Below are 19,841 nucleotides of genomic sequence, written 5' to 3' on the forward strand. Positions count from 1 at the left end.
TGCCCAGTGATAGGTCCCAGGGAGTGTGAATCACATGCTAGATACTGTTTTTTATGTCTGTAGAGAAATCCTTTTTCCCTGAACGCAGAAATTCTGATCTTCTGCGGGAATCTGAAGGTTTGAATGACAGGAGAAAGATGCGGTTTGGCGAATTTCCACTTACTGAAAGGGAAAGTAAGCTTTACACATGAATTAAAAAGAAGACAGACATTTCTTAGATGCTGTTTTGTGTTGCATAAACATTTCCTACATTAGGTTGCTTTATATTTGTTAGGCAACCTTTCCTAGTTTCTGGTTGGAGAGTCTCACTAATTCAAGATTTAAAGGAGAGGAAAAACACCCATAAAAAAAGCAACCAATACAGCTTCTCTTTGATGCACAAATAATGTAACTTTAAGGCATACTACCTAAAGTAATTTTAAAGTTTGAATACAATGGCCCAAAGTTGCTTTTTGCCATGTCCCACTGTTTCAAGCAACATTCCTTGCATGGTTTTTATTCTGAATTTGATTGCACAGCTCACAATCAGCTGAAGTTAATTACTGAATACTGACTTTCATGGGCCTTCAGAGTTGTGCTTCTGCAAAAAAACAAGTGAATAGTGTCTGCAGAAATGCAATTTCTTTTAAAAATAATGGGTTTGGATCATCTCAAGAAGTGGAAACGCTATCAGTATTCAAGGTAGAATCATGAAGTGGTAAAAGGTAGCCTAAAGGTAGCATAGTGCTCAGGAATGCACATACGTAAAGAGCATGAAAACACAGGACCCAGGCTCCTTGATTTTTTTTTCTTTATATTTGGAGACCCTATGAAAGGCCAAACTCAAAGCTTTTATCCTCACCCCACTCACATACGCTTCTTACATCACAGCAACTTTGCCTTGTGGCAGGTATTGCAAAGCCCAGAATTAACAGCTGGCCAGTGTAACTGGCAGTAAAACCACAAACTGACCAACTGCAGCAGGGAAACATTTCTCAAAGCACAGTACAACGCATTTGGCCTATGTTTACACAAAACAGATCATGCGTTGTGCTGAGGGAAAAGACCCAGTGGTAAAACCACCCTGGTGTCTGCTCTCATGGTTCTTGCAGGGTCGCACGGGAGCACAGGCACACGGCTGTGGGTGGTGGCTGCAAACAGGGGCCACGCCAGCAGCAGACTGCGGCAGGGCAGCTTTGTCCCGAGTGACCACAAGGAGACACGTCCAGGTGTAAGTGGAAATGCAGCTGGCAGGGTGCTGTGCTTGTTAGATCAGGGAAAACGTGCCACTCACAGGTAAAGCCAAGGACTTGTGCACACTGCAGAAACATGAGCCACATCTTTCAAGCACAGCCATACAAAAACTTCCTGTGTAGGAATGAGGAGCAGTTTCCTTTGGGAGAATGAAATTTTGAGGCTATCTTCCTATTTCAGTATGCATAGCAAGACCAGTATAAACTCTGCTTCACTTTGCAGAGATTTGGTTTCCTTTTTCAGAAAATATAAGTTTAAAACTTACTTCCCCTCATCTTCTGATATGATCTGCCTACCATGGTCCATTTCCATTCCAACGGAAAGATTAAGAGATACCACTATCCAGTTTTATCAAGAGGTGTGTGTTTGCGCGGCGAAAGATTCTGCTTGCCAAACACCCGCAGCAGCCACAGTCCAGGACTCCTTCCCGCCCTGCCAAGCACTCTTAGCTGCAGCAATTCCTCAAACCTGCTTTCCGCTCCCGCCGGGGAACGCGGGGTCGGGACGCGGGGTACGATGTGGAGTTGGGTCGCAGGTGTGGGACGCGCGATCGGGATGCGGGAGGGGCAAGAGGCGGCAGGAACGCAGAGACTGAAAGCGCAATGGGACGCGAGCCCCGGAGGCGAATTGCAGAGGCGCAACGAGGCTCCAGGAGGCGGCTCCGCAGGCGGGTCCGGAGGCGGGACGCGGGTCCGTGAGGCGGGCTGTGGGGGCGGAACGAGGGGCTGTACTTCCGGTTCGGTGTTGCTGTTACGCGCTCGCGGAGGGGCTGCCGGGCCGCTGGCCAATAGCGAGGCTTGGCGGAAGGGCGCGCTGGTCGCTGGTTGGCCGGCGGCGGGCCGGAGGCGGGGCCAGGTGGGCGGGGCGGGCGCGCCGCAGGTGCCGCCCCGGAGAGCCGGCGTAGCGCCGGCCGTGCCGGGTCGGGTCAGGTCGGTGCCGCTGTAGCTGGTGCCGAACCAGGATGCGGCTGCGCTCCGGGGTGTTCGCCTCCTCCTGCCTCCTCGTGCAGGCCTTGGGCGTCGCGCTATTCCTCCGCGGCTTCTTCCCGGTGCCCGTCAGGTCCGTACCCCGCAGAGAGGCCCGCGCGGACCCTCCCGCCGAGCCAGCCCCGCCCGGCCCAGGTAACGCGAGCAGCTGCCAGGCGCGCCCGTCGCGCGGTGTCGCGGAACATCTTTCTGTAGCGCCCTCGTGTTTCCAGACCAGTTTCCCGAATAGTTTAGAACTTAACTGGTTTTCACGTAGTTATGGATCACAGGCAGGTGTACTTACTCGCAGTCGAAAAGCCTCAAGCGTTAGCTGTCACTTTCTTGAAAGGTGTGTTTTCCTGTCGTTTTGTTTCCCTCTCCTGACTGATGGAGCCGTGATAGCCGGGCCTGTTCAATGGCACCTTGTTTGCATTTAATGATGCCGCCTCAGCTAAAACGCCCCACGCTTTTCCTGTGATCATTCGCTGGCTGTGTTGTGCCCGAGAGTCGTTGTTCATTGATGTTTCTGTGGTATGTGAGTCTCTTAAAGCCACCTCAGTGAGACTTTTAACACCTCAGTAGTGACAGAGCAACTGTGGTAATGCAGGTTGCAATATGTACAGTGTTGCCGTCCATCACTGTTTCTGTGAGATCGCTGTCTTTACAGGTCGTACACTGTTCCAGAGCTGAATTTGTGAAAGCAGAATTTTCAAAAATCTTTTTAAGGAGCGTATAGAAGATGTGCTAAAAATGTAGTTGTCTCATATGTTCAGTCACAAATTGTATTAAAGTAATGTGAAGAGGACTGTGTACTTGAGGGACTGTTTTTCACCAGTTTGGAGCTTGTGGGGTGAAACTTCAGTTTCACTTGGCAGCTAGATCGAGTTGTATTTTGCTTATACAAAGTTCTTGATTGGAACACCAGGTTATGGTTAACTTTTTGGAGCAGGACTGTAACTTCCAAACTGGGTCTTTAGCTGCTTGATATTTACTGTTAATTCTTCTGAAGTGTGTGACGTTATGCCTGTAGGGACAGGCTTACTTAAATTGCAAGACACAGTGGAGAGAACAGAAGGTTGTGTGGTTTAGAGTGTGGTGTGCTGGTATTGGTTAAGCAGGAACACAAAGAATCTAGTGTGCTGACAGCCTGAGTGGTTTCTGCCGAAAGGCAGGTTGATTTTTAGCTGGAGTTTATCAAGACTATCGCAGATATTTGAAAGGCTGCTGTGAGTGAAATATTGCATTCACATGTGATTATTAGCAGAAGACTTAATGTAGAAGGAGACTGTTCGGGTGGGAAGGAGATGTCAGACAATTTAGTTTTGGAAAGACTGGTTTGTGTTGAAGAGTGGAAATGTGTGCCACAGGGCTCTACAAGCAGTTTAAATTTAGGCATGTCGCGAGCAAGTCTAGGTGTAGTAGGCAAAAATGGAGTGACAGTAGAAAAATGCTTACTTTGTGTAGTACTTGGTTACAGTATGCTTGCAGAGTGATGTCTGGATGATATTGTCTAAAGGCAGGGTATTGCTTACTAAACCATTGTGCAGAAGGCTTTCAACCTACTTTAGACCTATTCAGAAAACAATATTTCTCCAGTGCTTCTTTAAATCCTGAATGCTTCACTTTGTGAGTCCTGACTGCTGTTGAGCGCAACCTGTGGTTTTCTTCATAGAGTTTAGGTTCATTTAGAGTAACTGTTTTCTGAGTAACCCTGGCAGAGATAAATAGGCATGCTGCCTGGCAAGACTTGGACACTGTGTTGCTTTAGCTGTCTTACAGTAAGTATTTTCATATGGCTTGTAAATGACTCCAAATTCATTTGAACTTCTCAACACTTTGGCTTTCTGATAAATCACACTGCAGGAGGAATTTAGGAGTAGGGCATATGTGTCTGTGATCTGAACATTTTTGGTGTCCAGCAAGCTTTCTTTCACTAAGCAGTGGATAGGGAAAAGATGTAACTAATAGGACATCTGGTGATGCCTTCTTGTTTTTCATAGAGAGCCAAAGCATGCTGCCTGATAAGTTGATAATTCAAGTCCTGAAAAAAACCCAAATTATCAGTTTAATTAGGATTGCTTGCAGTCAGCATTTTGTTGTTGTTGAGATTTCCTTCTTCTCCCTGCTGTGTCCTCCTCCTCTATTTCCTGATCTGGAAGAATCACTAGCAGTAACTAGTCTGTGAATGTCAGTTGGTTGATGCTTCTCTGTGTAACCCCAAAATAAAATTTCTGAGGTTGTTTTTGATGTTGCTGTGTTAGACACACCATTATCTGCAATCTGTCCAAACTGTCAGCCATTTTGCAGAAAAAACCTTTACTCTGAAGGACTGTAAAACCCCTGACTTTATATAACACATTTACAGAGCGGTCAATTCATCACGATGGTGTCTGGGTAGAGGCCTGTGGGTAGGATACATTCTGCTTCCATTTTGCCCTTCTGTGTTTTTTCCTGATAGAGAAATGAGACGTGTAGAGGTTGGAGCAAAAATGTTGCTGTAAGACCTGAACGTCGCCATGTGGACCAAGTTCAATGCAGATGAAGAGTTGCTGTGGCCAGAATTAAATCCATGCAAGAGAAAGAGGTGGCATTGAAGGCATGATGTTGCCTACTGCTTGATGCACAGCAGCATTTTTCTGTACCCACCTGTATGTTCAGGGAATTCTGGAATTGGATTTTGGCCCTGCAGCTGCCATCACTGAAGTAGCCTGTCATACAGTCTTCTACCTTGAAGGGAGTGAATGTGCATAAATCTGTTTGATTCAAGTTTAAGTGAAATTGTCTCTTTCTTTGTAATCTTCCTGTTATCTTACAGTGAAATTTCATTCAGAGGTGTTGTTTATGTTGTGTTGTGAAAAACTGGGTATTAGCACTGGTGAATGCTATGTCTTTTTTGTAACAGAAGTTGTCTGTCAGATACAATTAGTTCAGCTTTACTGAAGTAAAAAGAGAGAAGGTAGCAGCTGTTACTTTGAATGCTCTCCATTACAAAGCTTTTCCTTAGTTTTCTCAATTTCATGTCACACATTGCTTTCACGTCGTATTTTACTTCCTAAAGGTGATATTGGAGTTGTGTTATTCCTGTGCTGGATGGCTTGAAAACTCTTCTTCAAATTACTTCTCAGGTTTGCTGTGTGCAGCTTCTTGTTTCTGGGTGTAGAATTAATAAAGAAGTTGAAAGCACTCATTTATGTGGCCAAGTTGTCCTTTAACTTCTGTCTCGTCTTTGGTGAAATTTTTTGGTGACTTTTATATGCCCTGTTTTTGTTGCTTAGGAATGGTTTCTAACTGGACCAAGATTCCTCCACCGCTTTTCAAAAAAGTTGTCATTGTGCTGATAGATGCTTTGAGAGATGATTTTGTGTTTGGACCCAAAGGTAAACAGTTCATGCCGTATACTACTCAAGTTGTTGAAAAAGGGACTTCCTACAGTTTCATTGCTGAAGCCAAGCCACCCACTGTGACTATGCCTCGAATTAAGGTAACTGTAGTGATTTTTTTTCAGTCATTTCATTGGAGAAGCTTTTGAAGTATGAGGTGTTTCATATGCTTGGAGTTGGCATAAAGGACATGTGTGTGGTGTTAGTGCAATCTATGGCTGAATGTCTCTGTGCTGTAGTAGTGCACGTGATAGACTCCTGATTTGCCATGGGCAAGAGGTTAAGGACAAGTAAGGCCCTAGTCCAGGCTTAAGTGATCGATGTAGCCTTTTTATTTGTAATCATGGGAAGGCGGAGGCTCTTAGTTGTCCAGTTTTCCAGAAACATTTTTATTGTATTTATCTAGAAACATTTTTATTGTATTTCTCTGTGTTCTTGTAAGTTCTGTGAGAAAATCCAGTTAAGTATAAAATTTTTTTGTCATAAGGATGTTTCTGAAGAGCTTAAAAAGGAAATTCTGCCAAGTTCCAGATAAATAAAAGATGAATTGTGTTGGTGTCATCAAAATACTATATCTTCCAGGCTTATCAGTGGTAGATCTGAGTAGCACCTCTGCACTGAAAAGGCCAAGGCAGTGATCAGTGGTAGGCTAACTAGCAGGAGAGTCAAGGAGAGACAGTCTGGTAACTCTTTATAAGTGCACTTCAGTGCTTCTTATAGAAGTTTCTTACTTAGTGTTTTGAAGGTACTGTTGTTGTTAATGTTGAGTCAGTTTACTTACACCTAAATTGTCTTTTGATGGTTTAATGACCAGCAAACATCAACTGTTTGTTTGATGAAAAGACTGAAAGTCTTTTTTCTGTCCATTAATTGAGACAGTAATATTTTTACTTTCTGTAAAGCAGTAATCACATACATAAACTAGCACTATGTTGTGGCAGATGAGGTTATGTGGCAAGACAGCTTGTGTTCTTTTACTTTGTCATATTTCCTTCCCAAAAATGTGATTTGTCTACCATCTGGCTTATTCCTTCCTCCCATAGCTACTGTCTTCTGAGCACTGGAAGTTTCCTGTTTAATGTGTCTCTTTTCTTCTTTCATTAGGCTTTGATGACAGGTAGCATACCTGGTTTCATCGATGTTGTTGTGAACCTCAATTCTCCAGCTCTCTTGGATGACAATCTGATATGGCAAGCAAAAACAGCTGGGAAAAGAATCATATTTTATGGTGATGATACTTGGGTCAAATTGTTCCCAAAGCACTTTGTGGAATATGATGGAACAACATCATTTTTTGTGTCAGACTTCACAGAGGTGAGAGGTTTTGTATGATCTCAAGTTAAATGAAGTGAGTACAAACAGACAGTGTCAGTTTTTGAGAATGAGTGAATAAAGCTGCCCTTGTTCTGAGATATTCACCTGGCAATTAAATAGAAATTGAATTTCTATGTCATTTTGGTGTGGGTGCTGTAAAGCTAAGCATTTGAATCCCTCATGCATCTGCTGTAAAACGTGTTGGGATGATACAGTAATCATCAATTTATCACTCTATAATTTAACTAAGCATGCCGTTTTTTCACAAAACTTGTTCTGGTTGGAAGTTAGACTAGTTGCTTTGTTTAAAAATACTGCTAACCACATTTTCATTTTGCTATCAGATATTTTTAATTAGTGCAATCTTTAAGATGTCCATTAATATATTAACTTGATGTCTTAAAGGTGTACTTTTATAGTATTGCATCACTTTTGTAACTGCAATGGGAGCAGTGTTTCTTTATGTTGTAAAAGAAGGAGCATAGAAAGTAAGTGAAACAAATGCTGATAATTTTTACTCCGGGCACATTAGAGAGTAAATGCTTTGACAAATTTACTTCATTTTTGAACCTTTATAATTTTTAAAACCTCAAGTCATTGACCTGCTGCTACTGACTGAAGTATTTTATTATTTAAGAAAGTTAAAAAGGTCTAATGTGAATTGGAAGACATGTTTAATTGTTTATATTGTTGAGAGTTGCAAAAGCTTCTACCTGGAGTAAAAAGTACCAGTGTTCTACTAGATTTGTGGTTATGTGGCTCTCAAACTCTATGCAGTCCTTAAGATGTCAATGTAGTTTATTAAACACAGCTTTTTACAGTTCTTTTGGTAGTTTTATACAGACTCAACAAAGTAGTATCACATGGGAAATATTGTAGGGATTTTTAATAACTGAAGAGAATACATGCAACTAAAAATGTATTGTCAATCAGAGCAGGAAAAGTTAAGTTAGTTGACTTAGTTTGAATAGTACTTTTCAGTTTTTCTTTCTCACTATGTTGTCAGTTATTTTACTCATAGCAAGTTCCACCTTCTTGTGTTTGCACACTAACAAAAATGGAGCTGAGAAATTAGGGTTTGTTGTACCCCCAAGCTTCCCATCATTAAACTGAGATTTTGTTTGTACTTGTGATATGATGTATCACATGTAAAGTGATTATCTGGAATGTGCAGGGTGAAAGTGACTGAAAAGTTCTTGGGACAGTTTTTAAAAGTTTCTATGGAAGCTTTGCAATCAGATTGCATTGTCTGCACGTAACCTGGTGTGTCCTTACCAGAAAAGATTAAATGGGGTGAAGAATCTATTTTGTTAGACAAATATATTTGAGTGCCTGACATTGAACCAATCAATTTTTTTTCTTGTTAACATTGCCCATGTAAGCTCATCAACTTTTATGGAATTTTCATGGGTAGTATATGGTTAATTTTTTTGTGCTTTTTAAAAGAGGGAAGGTTTTTTTAACCTTATAGTTGTTTTCCTTTTCTTTGAGGTTGATGATAATGTTACCAGGCATTTGGATAGAGTGCTAAAGAGAGAAGACTGGGATCTCCTAATACTACACTATCTGGGGTTGGACCATATTGGTCATATGACTGGGCCAAACAGCCCATTAGTGGGACCAAAACTTCGTGAAATGGATAACATACTGAAGAAGATTCATATTTCCCTTATTTCAAAGGTAATACAGCTTCTGGGGTCAGTGTCTGTTAGTTGTGGACTGACATTAAAATGCTTGCTGGTTGTTGTTGTTAGCTTCTTTATTCATAGACTAAAGCATGTATTCTGTTCTTTGCTTTCCTGGGCTATTTCCCAGTGTAGTATTTGTAAGGATTTGGTGGCTGACCTTAGTAACATCTGCTAACAGCATCTTCTGGGCAGTGTGAGAAATAACATCCCCTTGATGTGCAGGAAGAGGAGAGGAATGCCTGCCAAAGTTCTCTCATCACTTGTGAATTAAAATGGTTGTTGATGTGCTTTCAGGTAATGAAATTCTGCAGAAGGAGGAATGGGCATGTGTAGCTAATGGCTCTGATGTCCAGAATTAGGAAGGCATATGTAATTCTTAGATAGCTGATAAATTCAAATGGAAGTGGTGGTCTTAATCTGCATTTTTTATGGTAAATGTAGCACATCTGAATCTGTTTTTAGATTTGTAAATACTAGTTGTCACTTACCTAAGCAGTCTGGATACTGAAATACCAAGTCCTAGTTCCAGGTGGCCTGAAGCTCTTTTTATTGTTTGTTTTTGGCTACTGCAATTCAGAATAGCTGATCATGAAATTTTAATAATATTTTTAGTCAAGTGGGTACTATAACATGATAAAAAGGTTAAATCCTGTGTGTGGAAGTTCCAGGAATGTTACAGTTTTCTGCTTTTTAGTATCTTTGCTTTTGCCATTTATATTCAAGCCTTTATCTCTGTTTTAGAACGCAGACATAGTAAAAGCACTTTATTTTTTGGATAGCATGTGTACTGGTGATAACTAGAGATGATACAAAAGTACTTTGTTGTTGAATGACTGTTAATTTTCTGTCGCTTTGATTTGTTAGCTCAAAATTCTTGGACAGGCCTCACTTAAGTTTCTGTTTCTCTTTATTCAGAAACATACACCTCATTCAACATAATTCTTCAACAATCATTATCAATTAGTCTTCATTGACTGTTAGATTTAAATCCCAAATCAGTCAGATTTCCATCCCTAAAGCCCTTGGGAAACTATCAATCATTAGAAACAGGATTATTTTTTAATATTGAATTAATATTATGTTAGTATTCACAATATTAGTAATTTGGCATTTATATTAAAACTTGGTGAAGCTGAGGGAATGAAGAGGGGGATTATTTCTGTGTTAATGATACTCTTCTGGGATGCCTGACTTTCTTCTCATGGTGATAGCCTTTATTTAATCTTCCAGAGAGTTTCTTGTAACTCTATAAATTCAAGGTTTTTTAAAAAAAGTTTTTTGTGCCCTTTTTTTTTTTTTTTGCTAAGATACTGGCAAACATGTTAGCTATGAATATGCCTTAACTTTTAAAAATTACTATTACTGAGTTACACTTAATTGCAGTGATCTCTTATTATCTGTCCCAGGGTTAGCAAGTTTCAAAACTGAAGTTAATTTTGAGACATATTCGTGTTTGAAAATGATGAAGATAGTGAAATGAATATAAATGAATTGTGTTTGTATGGTAACGTAGATTTTTTTTCTGTGATTTGCAGGAGGAAGCTTCTCTTCCCAATTTGTTAGTTGTTTGTGGGGATCATGGAATGTCTGAAACAGGCAGTCATGGTGGTTCTTCAGAAGGAGAAGTGCACACACCCCTTCTGTTTATCAGCTCTGCTTTTGGGAAGAGAAGTGGTAAGGATCAAAGACGCATGACGTTTTTTAGAACTGTCTTAGTTTCAGATGGAATAGAGTTAATTTTCCACTTAGTGGCTTGTACAGGACTGTTTTCTGGATTCAGTATGAGAATAATGTTGATAACAAACTGGTGTTTTGGTGTTTACTCTGAATCAAGGACTTTCCCTTTTGCCATGCTCTGCCATTGAGCAGGTGCAAGAGGAGCCATTAAGGAGCATAGCAAGGACATCTGACCTGAACTGGCCAAAGGGATATTTCATGCCATGGAACATCATTCCTAGTATATAAACTGGGGCTCCCAGTCACTGCTTGGGGATAGACTGGACATTGGTCAGCAGGGGGTGACAAATTTTATTGTGAATCACTTGTTTCTCTTGGGTTTTATTCTTCCCCCGTCTTCTTTTCATTACTATTATTGGTATAATATTTAATTTTGTTTCAATTATTAAACTGTTCTAGTCTCGACCCATGAGGTTTACCTTGTCTTTCTCCTCCCCACCAGGATGTGGGGTGTGAGTGAGTGGCTGCATGGTACTTGGCGTAAGGCTCCAGTAGATACCAGTGCATAGTGTACTCTAATAGGGTGGGAACACTACTATTGTATATAGCTGTAACAAGAATAGCAATAATAATTATGTGTAGATTATAGTAGTTATTATTGTAAGGGAAAGAGGGGAGAAAGAGGAATAAAACCCAAGAGAAATATGTGATGCGCAATGCAGTTGCTCACCACCTGCTGACTGGTGCCCAGCCCACCTTCAAGCAACAATCCACAGCCCCCAGTCAACTCCCTCCAGTTTGTATACTGGCTATGATTTGCTATGGCTTGGACTATTCCTTAAAGCAGTTCAGGTCAGCTGCTCTAACTGTGTTCCCTCCCAGCTTCTCTTGCTCGCTGGCAGAGCACAGGACATGAAAAGTTATTGATTTAGCATAAACCCTTCTTACCAACAGCTAAAACATCAGTGTGGTATCAACATTATTCTCATACTGAATCCAAAACATAGCCCCTGTATCACATACTAGGAACAAAATTAACTCTGTCTCAATTGAAACCAGGACAAGAACACACTGGCAACTCTTAATTTATATTATGCTAGAATTCTTTTTGAAAAGTGCTTTGGTTTGTTTTACAGTTATTTGGGAAGCTCATTCTGTGTGGTCTAAAACTCTGTTTTCAACTAAAGTTAGCATCTCTATCTCGGTGAATCATGAATGAAGCTTTGTAACCAGTGAGAGAATTGTGTATTTCTGAGATGATAATCTTTTACAGCACTGTCCTATCCAAATGTTGAGCGCTAATGAGATGTGTTGTCAGAATATTGAGCTAATGGTAAATAAATAGGTGTATATCCAAAATCCTATTTGAAGTAGGTTGAAACTGTGTCTTTCATGGCCAGAATATTTCCTTGGCCTCTATTCTTCTCTCTCAGGCAGCTAGGATAGAAGAATGAAAATTTCTCACACAGAGTCCCCCAGAAGGAGGAAGAAAGCCCTTGGGATACTAGAGACTATTGGAAGTAGGATTATTTGATTATTTTTTAACAATAAATTGATCTGACCCTTGTGAAAGGGTGAGAGGTGATGGCACTGATAACATAACTATTGATTGCCAAGTCTTAAGGATAGAATATGGACTGTGAGTTTGTTTACTGTACAGGCTGCTTAATTTTATATAACTGATGTGAGTTCACATGGTTCTAAAGCTGATTTTCTACTTGTAGGTAATGACAAAAACCAAAAACCAGACAGTTAAAGGCAAGAGACAATAAAGAAATGGGGTGGTAGAGAATCTTTAGTCTACTTTGTAAAGTTGTGCTTAAACAAACTTCATGACTGAGTGGATAGGTAGAATGCAGTTATACCAGGAGTGAATATTTTCCTCAAAATAATACTCCCTTCTGCCTTTCATTCTGCCACTTGTTCATTTCCATGTGATTTCTTTTCTTCTAAAACCTGTGTGCAGAAACTTGATTTATTTATCTTGCTGGAAGTTCCTGCAGCACGGTGGAGGTAGATTGTCCTGTAAAGTTGCTATCCAGCTGCAGTAGAAAGCACTGCTTGAGGAGTCCTTGATCTCTTCTCAGGTCTGTAAACAAAACAAAGTCAAGAGTGGATCAAAACTCTTGGCTAAATTTTTATTTTATGAATTTCACTAGCATGTGTTGACAGCCAGGCCACAAGAGTATAGCTTCTGTAAATGCAGTCTCCTGTTCATTGGAATTAGTTTCTGTGAGGTTTAACCTGAATGAGCAGTTCTTACAATTCAGTGAAATGTATCTATTTACCTGTCTTTTGGGATAGCATTTGTGATTTCTAATGCCTTTGTAAATATCCAGCAGTTTACTTTTCATTGGTACAGTAATCAGGATTCTAGCGACTGCTCCTTATGATCCTACTGTAAACAAAATGTACTGTGGTTAATTTGGTAGACCCCAAAATAGTAATCCTGTGGGCTTTTTACATTTAGTATGCTGTCAGAGTATTACTTGTATAGCCTTCTACAGAGATGTGTCACCCATGATTGGCTAAATGTGTTTGGGTAGTTTGGCTTTTTTTTTACCAGTTAAGAACTTGCCTTTAAAGATAAAATCTGAAAAGTGCTGACATACAGGCATTCATGCAAAGAGGCTTTACGGATTATAGATGGCATTCTGTACAAGTACGGGATTAATCAGAGCTCGATGAGAAATGAGTCAAATTTTAATGCTCTTAAAAGCAGCCTTGAGAGGAATAAAGACTATATAGAATTCTTTCTATACTGCATTTAGGTCAAAACGCTCAATGCTTGAAGTTACAAAGAGGATGAAATAAAAGCATATAGAAAACCACTGTTACCTAACTAGTTTAGCATGAAAAGAAACAGCTGGCAAAACAAACAGAAGGTTCATTATATTCATAAAATCATTCATGTCTGTAGATTTCTGTGGGACTGAAGGCTAATCCTGATAACTGCAGTAAGTTAATGGAATCTTACACAGGACCCTTAAAAAATCACTAGGTTTTCCTGCAGGTAGCCATGGATTTGGAGCCTCAACATTCTTTACCTGATGTCTAACTCTATTTTCCTAGCAAACTGATATTAATTAAATCTTTAGCTTGTTGTCCTTATATCAAGATGCTTCTGGAATGCTGTCAGCATTATTTTAGGTTCTCATTCTTTGTTCATATATTAAATTGACCTACTGTAGTGTTTTCTATTCTTTCTAATGTAAAACTTATGAAACCCTCTTAGGATGTAGGCTGCAATTTGATATTAAGATGACGTCCTGGACCATCTGTTTTCTTACTTCTACTTGTATAACATTTATTTTATGTTTACAGTAGTTATTAGCATTAAAGAGTGGCACTGGCTAAGAATTTAATAAATATTGGATTTACAGCAGCAGAGGATGGCAGCTGAGAAAGATCAGTCAGCTCTCTGTAGACCACTTAAAATAGCTGATCTAACACCGGTGAAACAATTTTGAATCTAAAAAGGTGCCAGCTGTCTCTGGAGAAATAGTATGGGCTTGTTATTGAAACACTTCTTTTCGTCTCTCTTTTTCTTTCTCTTTTTTTTTGGTCATTCTAGCTCCTCCAGCCCAGCCTGAGCACGTGCAGCAAACAGATTTAGCTAGCACACTGGCAATAGGTCTTGGCCTACCAATTTCAAGAAACAGTGTTGGGAACCTTATATTGCCAGTTGTTGGAGGCAAGACAATGAGAGAGCAGCTACGTTTTGTGCACTTGAATGGGTTCCAGCTTAGCAGATTGCTGCAAGAGAATACGCCTGCATATGAAAAAGGTAAATTAGCTAAAAAGATGTTACAGATATACTAAAAGGAGATTGTTTATAAAACAGTTTGGACTTTTAAATTCAATAGTATGGCATTGCACTGCGAGTTAGCTATTTTTTTGAGAGCAGGATTCAGAACAGTTGTACTGAATTCAATCTTTACTGCAACCTACTTTATACTGCTTCTGAATACAATTTTTTTAATGACTACTAATATTCCTAGTTGGCAAAAGAGCAAAAATAAAGATGGAGTAAGATTAAAGTAAAACTGCCTGTGTAGTTAAATCTCAGTGGTTTCATAACTGCTCTTTGTGAGGTGTTCTATATAGGGCACTGACTCTGAGCTATTTGGAGAATTAACACAATGGACTGAATTTTCTAGTTTAAATAAAAAGATGCTTCACATAAAGCTGGGAGATAATTTAGGGTAAGTTATCTTTTTATTTAATTTTTATGTATTTACTTGAAATGAGAACCTAGAGAACTGCTTATTAAAAATGCATGTGTGTGTGTGTGTGTGTGTGTGTGTTTATTTGGAGGAAAGAATAAAAAACAAGTAGAAAAAATAAACCAAACCTAGCAAAATGTTGTATTTCATTAGGAAGCATGATACAAACTGCAGTATAAATAATGAAGTTAATATGATAATTTTGTTAAAAAAAATGAGTCAGAGGGTGAAGGAGAATATTTTACCACTGACATTAGAAGATGTTGTCTTAAAGTGATTCTGAACCTTGTCATTTGATTTGTAATCTGTTGAATTATTAAAATAACTAGATGAGAATGCAGAGCTGTTGTATTGCTAGGAATAATTAAAGTGGATACCAACGTAGATTTTAGCAAAATGATTGTTCTAGGTCAAGAATCAATTATCTTTCAACATCACAGCTTCAAATCATAATTAAACCTTGTCCAGAACAAATTCTGCTTGTAGCAACAACATGCCTATAGCAGGACCCATGCTCCTTGTCTTCTGACATTTTTCTTCTACACAAATTTCTTCACTTAACCCAGTTGTGTCAAGTGAGGAACTTGCCCTGTTGAGGGGTTTCAGGATATGACTGTGTTGCTGAAAGTGCCAGCACGAAACTCCCATCTGACAGGATTTCTGCAAACACTGATGAAACAGGCTGGAGTTTCTACCAGCTTCTTGTTTATATCTTCATTTTCATTTTATTCTTGTCTGGGAACAATTTAATTTCAACTTGTAGCTTTCATCTGAAACATGAAAGTCAAAATTGCTGAGGATAAAAATGTGGGAAATTTTTATGGTGCTTGCTTGTGACTGCAAACTTATTAGAGGTGCTACCATACTGGAAAGAGTTTGGGTGGCAAAGCACCCACAGTGACTTTCTCTCCTTTCAGTAATGGAAAGTCTCAATAACATGGTGCAAATTAAGCTTTTTTTATAGAATCTTAATGTCAATTTCCCCTGTTTCTGTTGACTTCTTAGAGGGGTCTTGTTTTTCTTAGAGTGTCCTAGATGTGCAAGGCTTTGGTCTGTTCAGTTAAGACTGGCAGGGAAACAGTATGTTCTGTTTCTTTAGTGTTTGATTGATGTGGATACTTCAGGCCTAGAAGTACTAAAGACAATATCACTAACTCAGTGACATACATATGTAACTCAAGAGCTGCATGGATGGCCATTTGTTTTGCATAGCCTTTAAGTGGAGATAAAAGCCATCCCACTATCCCACTACAGAAACATGGACATCTCTCCGGATTCCCCTAGTGGGAGGTTACCTTGCAGAGAAGTTACTATATTCAGTAGTCTGATTCATGTTCAAGAAGGTTGCCTGCTCTTTAAAAAAGGTAAAAAGAAGGCTTCTGGGAACTGCTTAACCAGTCAGCCTTGCCTCTGTACTTGTTAAGATCACAAAACAGATCTTCCTGGAAGACATTAAAACATGTGGAAGACAGAAAGGTTGTTGGAAATTATTGATACTACTTTGCCATGGGAACATTGAGCCTGGCTAATTTAGTGTCCTTGTATGATGGAGTAAATGCATCAATGGACAAAAGATGTGTCATCTACTTAGACTTTTGTAAGGCCTTTGGTAAGGCATACCTAAACATTCATGCTGCTGTTGTTAGAGTGATATGGTTTGACAAATGGACTGTGTCATGAATAAGAAATTGGCTGCATGTGTGTAAAGTCGGTGGCTTAATGTCTAATTGGAAGCCAATAAGGAGTGGTGATGTAGCAAAAGATGTCTCCATTAACAGTGCTGGCAATGAATGAGATAATCTTAAAAGCAACTTCCAGCCTGAACAATTCTAAGATTGTAAGTTGGGAATGTGAGGAGGGAAAATTTATCTTAATGTGAGAGAGTGGTGACAGGCATGTAGCTATTCCTGGGAGGGGATGATGAAATAGTAGAGAACTTCTGGGTCAGGATTAGTGCACAGACCAACATGGGCAATATTTTATGGGCATCTAGGACAGACAGTTGGATTGTAAGGAATTGTAGCTTTTGTTGTAAGGATTGTAGCTTTTCAGACAACTGGAGGAGGTCTTACTTTCACCATCCGCGGTGCTCATGTGATGCTTCAGCCATCCCATTGCATTTCAGGCTAGATAGCTGGACAGTGAGATGGACTGAAAAGTGGCTCACCTGCTGGCTTCGTGTGAATGTGATCAGCAGCACAAAGTCCCCCTGAAGGCTATTGTGATCAACCACAGGGCTTGACTCAAGCCAGAACTATTCAACATCTTCATCAATGATCTGGCCAGTGGTACAAAGTGGCATCTCAACAAAGGAAGGACACAACAGAAATCTGGGAGAAGTGCTTGATGCAATAGGTGGGTCTCCTGCCACTCAGAAGCACTTTGGCAGCCTGGAGAAATGGGCTGACAGGAACCTCTTAAGGTTCAGCAAAGGGAAATGCTAAATCCTACAGCTGGGAAGAAGTAATCCCAATGTATCATAGCAGATTGGGTTTTGGCTGACTGGAGACAGCTGGAAGAAGCACCATGGGATGACTGGGGATCCCAAGTTGAATATCAGGCAGCAGAACACCCTTGTAGAAGGAAGGGCAATAGGAGGCATCCAAGGTGGCATTAGGAGGACAATCATCAGCTGGTCAGTCGTGCCTCTTCTGTCAGCTGTGGTGAGCGGGCATCAGGAGTCTTGGGTCTGGTGCTGGGCTTCTCAGTACCATAATTTAGTGGATGTAACGTAGTAAGTGTAGTGTGTGGTCATGAAGGTGATGAAGGGATTAGAATGTCTGTCATATGAGGAGGGGCTGAGGGTGCTAGGACTGTTTAGGAGGGGTCTTGTCAATGTAGGTAATATATGATGGGAGGCAATAAACAAGATGGGACCAGGGTCTAATTGGTGGTCCTCACAAAAAATTTGGAGGAAACCTTTTTAGGCAAGGTTTGTCAAACACTGGAATGAGTTGGCAAGAGAGGTTGTGGAGGCTTCATACCAGTAAACATTCAAAACCTGATGGGACACAGGTTCAGAGCAATCTTCTTTAACTCACCCTACTCAGAGCCTTTTAATCTGTATTTATGGAACATCTGAGCACTCAGCAGAGTTGTGCTGACAACTCTTGAGCTGTATAAATTCTGAATTCCACAGGCAAGGTCTTCTGCCAGGTTTTTTGGAGTAAAAGAAACCCCAAAAGATAGTTGGATTCAGCTGGACATCACTCCCATTTGCTTAGTTGGACATCACTCATATTGAAACTGCTGCTGCAGTTTCAAGCTTTCCAGTGCAGATTCTCCTCTAGTAACAACTAGTGGATCAAAACATTTCTGTTTCAATGCTAAGAGAAATGCCTACACTTGCAAGGATAGCATAAGCCTTGCTACTTTAAAAAAATATATTTTTGACTCTTGAAGTCCTGTCCAGTGCTGTAATTTACAGCACAGAGATTAGAGCACCAGCTGTTGGGACCCTGAGGATGATGACTGAGTCAGGAAAAGACTCACCCATTTTAAGCTACATCATAAAATGTACATTCATTTTTGGTGGAATATTGGTTTCCTTCTTAACACAGTGATATGAAGTCAGCTGTCAGTTGAGTTGAATTGCTGTCAGATGGGAAGGCAGAATGATTTTAACAAGCTGTTTCATAAGGAAGCCATGGATTTCCTTGAATTCAACTGCTCCAATGTTAAGAGCAAACTGTAGCAGTACACAAAAATTTTATCTTCAAGTATGTTTTAAATATATCTGTTAAAATAAACAAAGAGCAGAAAGAAGGTAGGTGAGTAACTCCCCCCCCACCATGTTTGTTCGCATAAACATGCATTTTCAAACAAAAATGTTGCACAACATTTAATGGGACTTGGGCTTTGCTTTATTGAGGTTCAAAAGAATCCTCACACTTAAACATATCATCAAGTAAATGAAATTTTGCAGGAGAAACTTGGAGGTTGACTAAAGGCTTTATTATTTAAAACATATATTTTTGAAATATGCTAATAAATTGTGATGTGAGGCATGAGATTTTCTTTTGATAGGTGTGGATACATGTAGCTAAAGAAAAAGTCTGAAAAAGGAGAATAAAAATAGCTAGCAAAAATTAAAAAGCTGAAAGAAGAATTATCTAAAAACACACTTTGGGTTTTTGAGCAAGTTCATACCTCAGTGTAATATAGGCAGTCCTGGGTATCTAGCAATGCTTCCCTTATGTTCTGAACTTCTGAACATGTAGTTAAATGATAAATTAGGACCTCTTCTTTGAAAGACATTTTACAGTGGAATGAAGAGCCATTCTGGAGAGCAAGTTGGCTGGTGTTATTAAAATGAGTGCAAGCTTTTCAATTTGGGACTGATCCTGAACTGGTGGTAGATTAAAATAATTTGACTTTTACTGGGACATGTATATGTTGAAACTGGAGAAGTCACTTTTACATTATTCATTCTTTCATATAACTCTTTTTAAATTATTATTGCCTGTGACTGGAACTAAGTGAAATTATTGTCAAACATGCTTGCAAAGCTTATCCATCTGGTTGTGATAAGGTGGTAGTGAGGCTGAAGCAGAAATTGCTAATGTAATAATATGCAAGTAAAACATTGCCAGTGCTTTGTGAAATATGCAGCTGGGCAAGCTCTCTTTGTTGGATTTTGCTTCAATTTTGACTTGTTTTAGAAGTATCTTGTATGAGAGTGACGTCCTATTACCTGCCTGTTACCAAAATGCGTCTCCAACAACTTAATGCCCATGACCCATATTATTTTATGCCTTCTGCATATAAATGTGCCACTTAACCAGTATAACTGGAATTCTCCAATGAAATTTGGCAAACATGGTCTTCTATTCCTGTCTGAAAGATCTTTAAATAATTCATTCATGAGAGTTTGGCTAAAAGTCATCTTTCATAGCAGGGACGCCATAGTTTTGGTGGGCAGTTAGCATGGAAAGGAATAGATGAGAATGAAATGAAAATGCTGAAGGGGCTGAAGAGGGAGACTAGTCAAGAAGCATGAAAACGGAGCAGAGGATGTGGAGAGAATTTATTTATGTTTCAAAATATAGCTTGAACTCATTTCAGTCTTCTGTATAATGAAAAAGTGTCATGTCAAATCTCAGTTTGATTAAAGCTCCTTTTAGATGATCCTTTATGGATGTCCTCAAACGTATGAATATTTAACTCTTATTTCAAATATACTGAATGAGAAATTTTACAGGGAAGTTAAAAGAATTACAGGAAGGAAATAAAATTGTCCGTGAGCACTGGCAGCTATCTTGATAAACATGTGTTTGCTGCTGGCTGGATTGTGCTTTCTGGCAGATTCCTGCAAGTCCCCTGAATAGCAGGGTCAGCATGCCTTGGTGTCTGCTAGAA

At 39.7% G+C, this 19,841-nt stretch overlaps 1 protein-coding gene across 2 annotated transcripts in view; it reads left to right on the forward strand.

Annotated features, from left to right (window-relative positions):
- Positions 1-2,138: 2,138 nt before the first annotated feature.
- Positions 2,139-19,841, forward strand: part of PIGG (phosphatidylinositol glycan anchor biosynthesis class G (EMM blood group)) — an 81,737-nt gene continuing 64,034 nt past the window's right edge. The window contains exons 1-6 of one of the 2 annotated variants that reach the window (XR_010031058.1): positions 2,139-2,354; positions 5,474-5,679; positions 6,683-6,892; positions 8,384-8,572; positions 10,116-10,254; positions 13,832-14,044. Coding sequence is in view for 1 of the 2 variants with exons in the window: in XM_063179847.1 (XP_063035917.1) it covers positions 2,195-2,354; positions 5,474-5,679; positions 6,683-6,892; positions 8,384-8,572; positions 10,116-10,254; positions 13,832-14,044 (1,117 nt within the window). In the remaining variant the exon portion in view is untranslated. The remainder of the gene's footprint in view (positions 2,355-5,473; positions 5,680-6,682; positions 6,893-8,383; positions 8,573-10,115; positions 10,255-13,831; positions 14,045-19,841) is intronic. The other variant, XM_063179847.1, reaches the window with a different exon arrangement.

This window comes from Melospiza melodia, chromosome Z, assembly GCF_035770615.1.
Source record: "Melospiza melodia melodia isolate bMelMel2 chromosome Z, bMelMel2.pri, whole genome shotgun sequence".
Lineage (NCBI taxonomy): Eukaryota > Metazoa > Chordata > Aves > Passeriformes > Passerellidae > Melospiza > Melospiza melodia.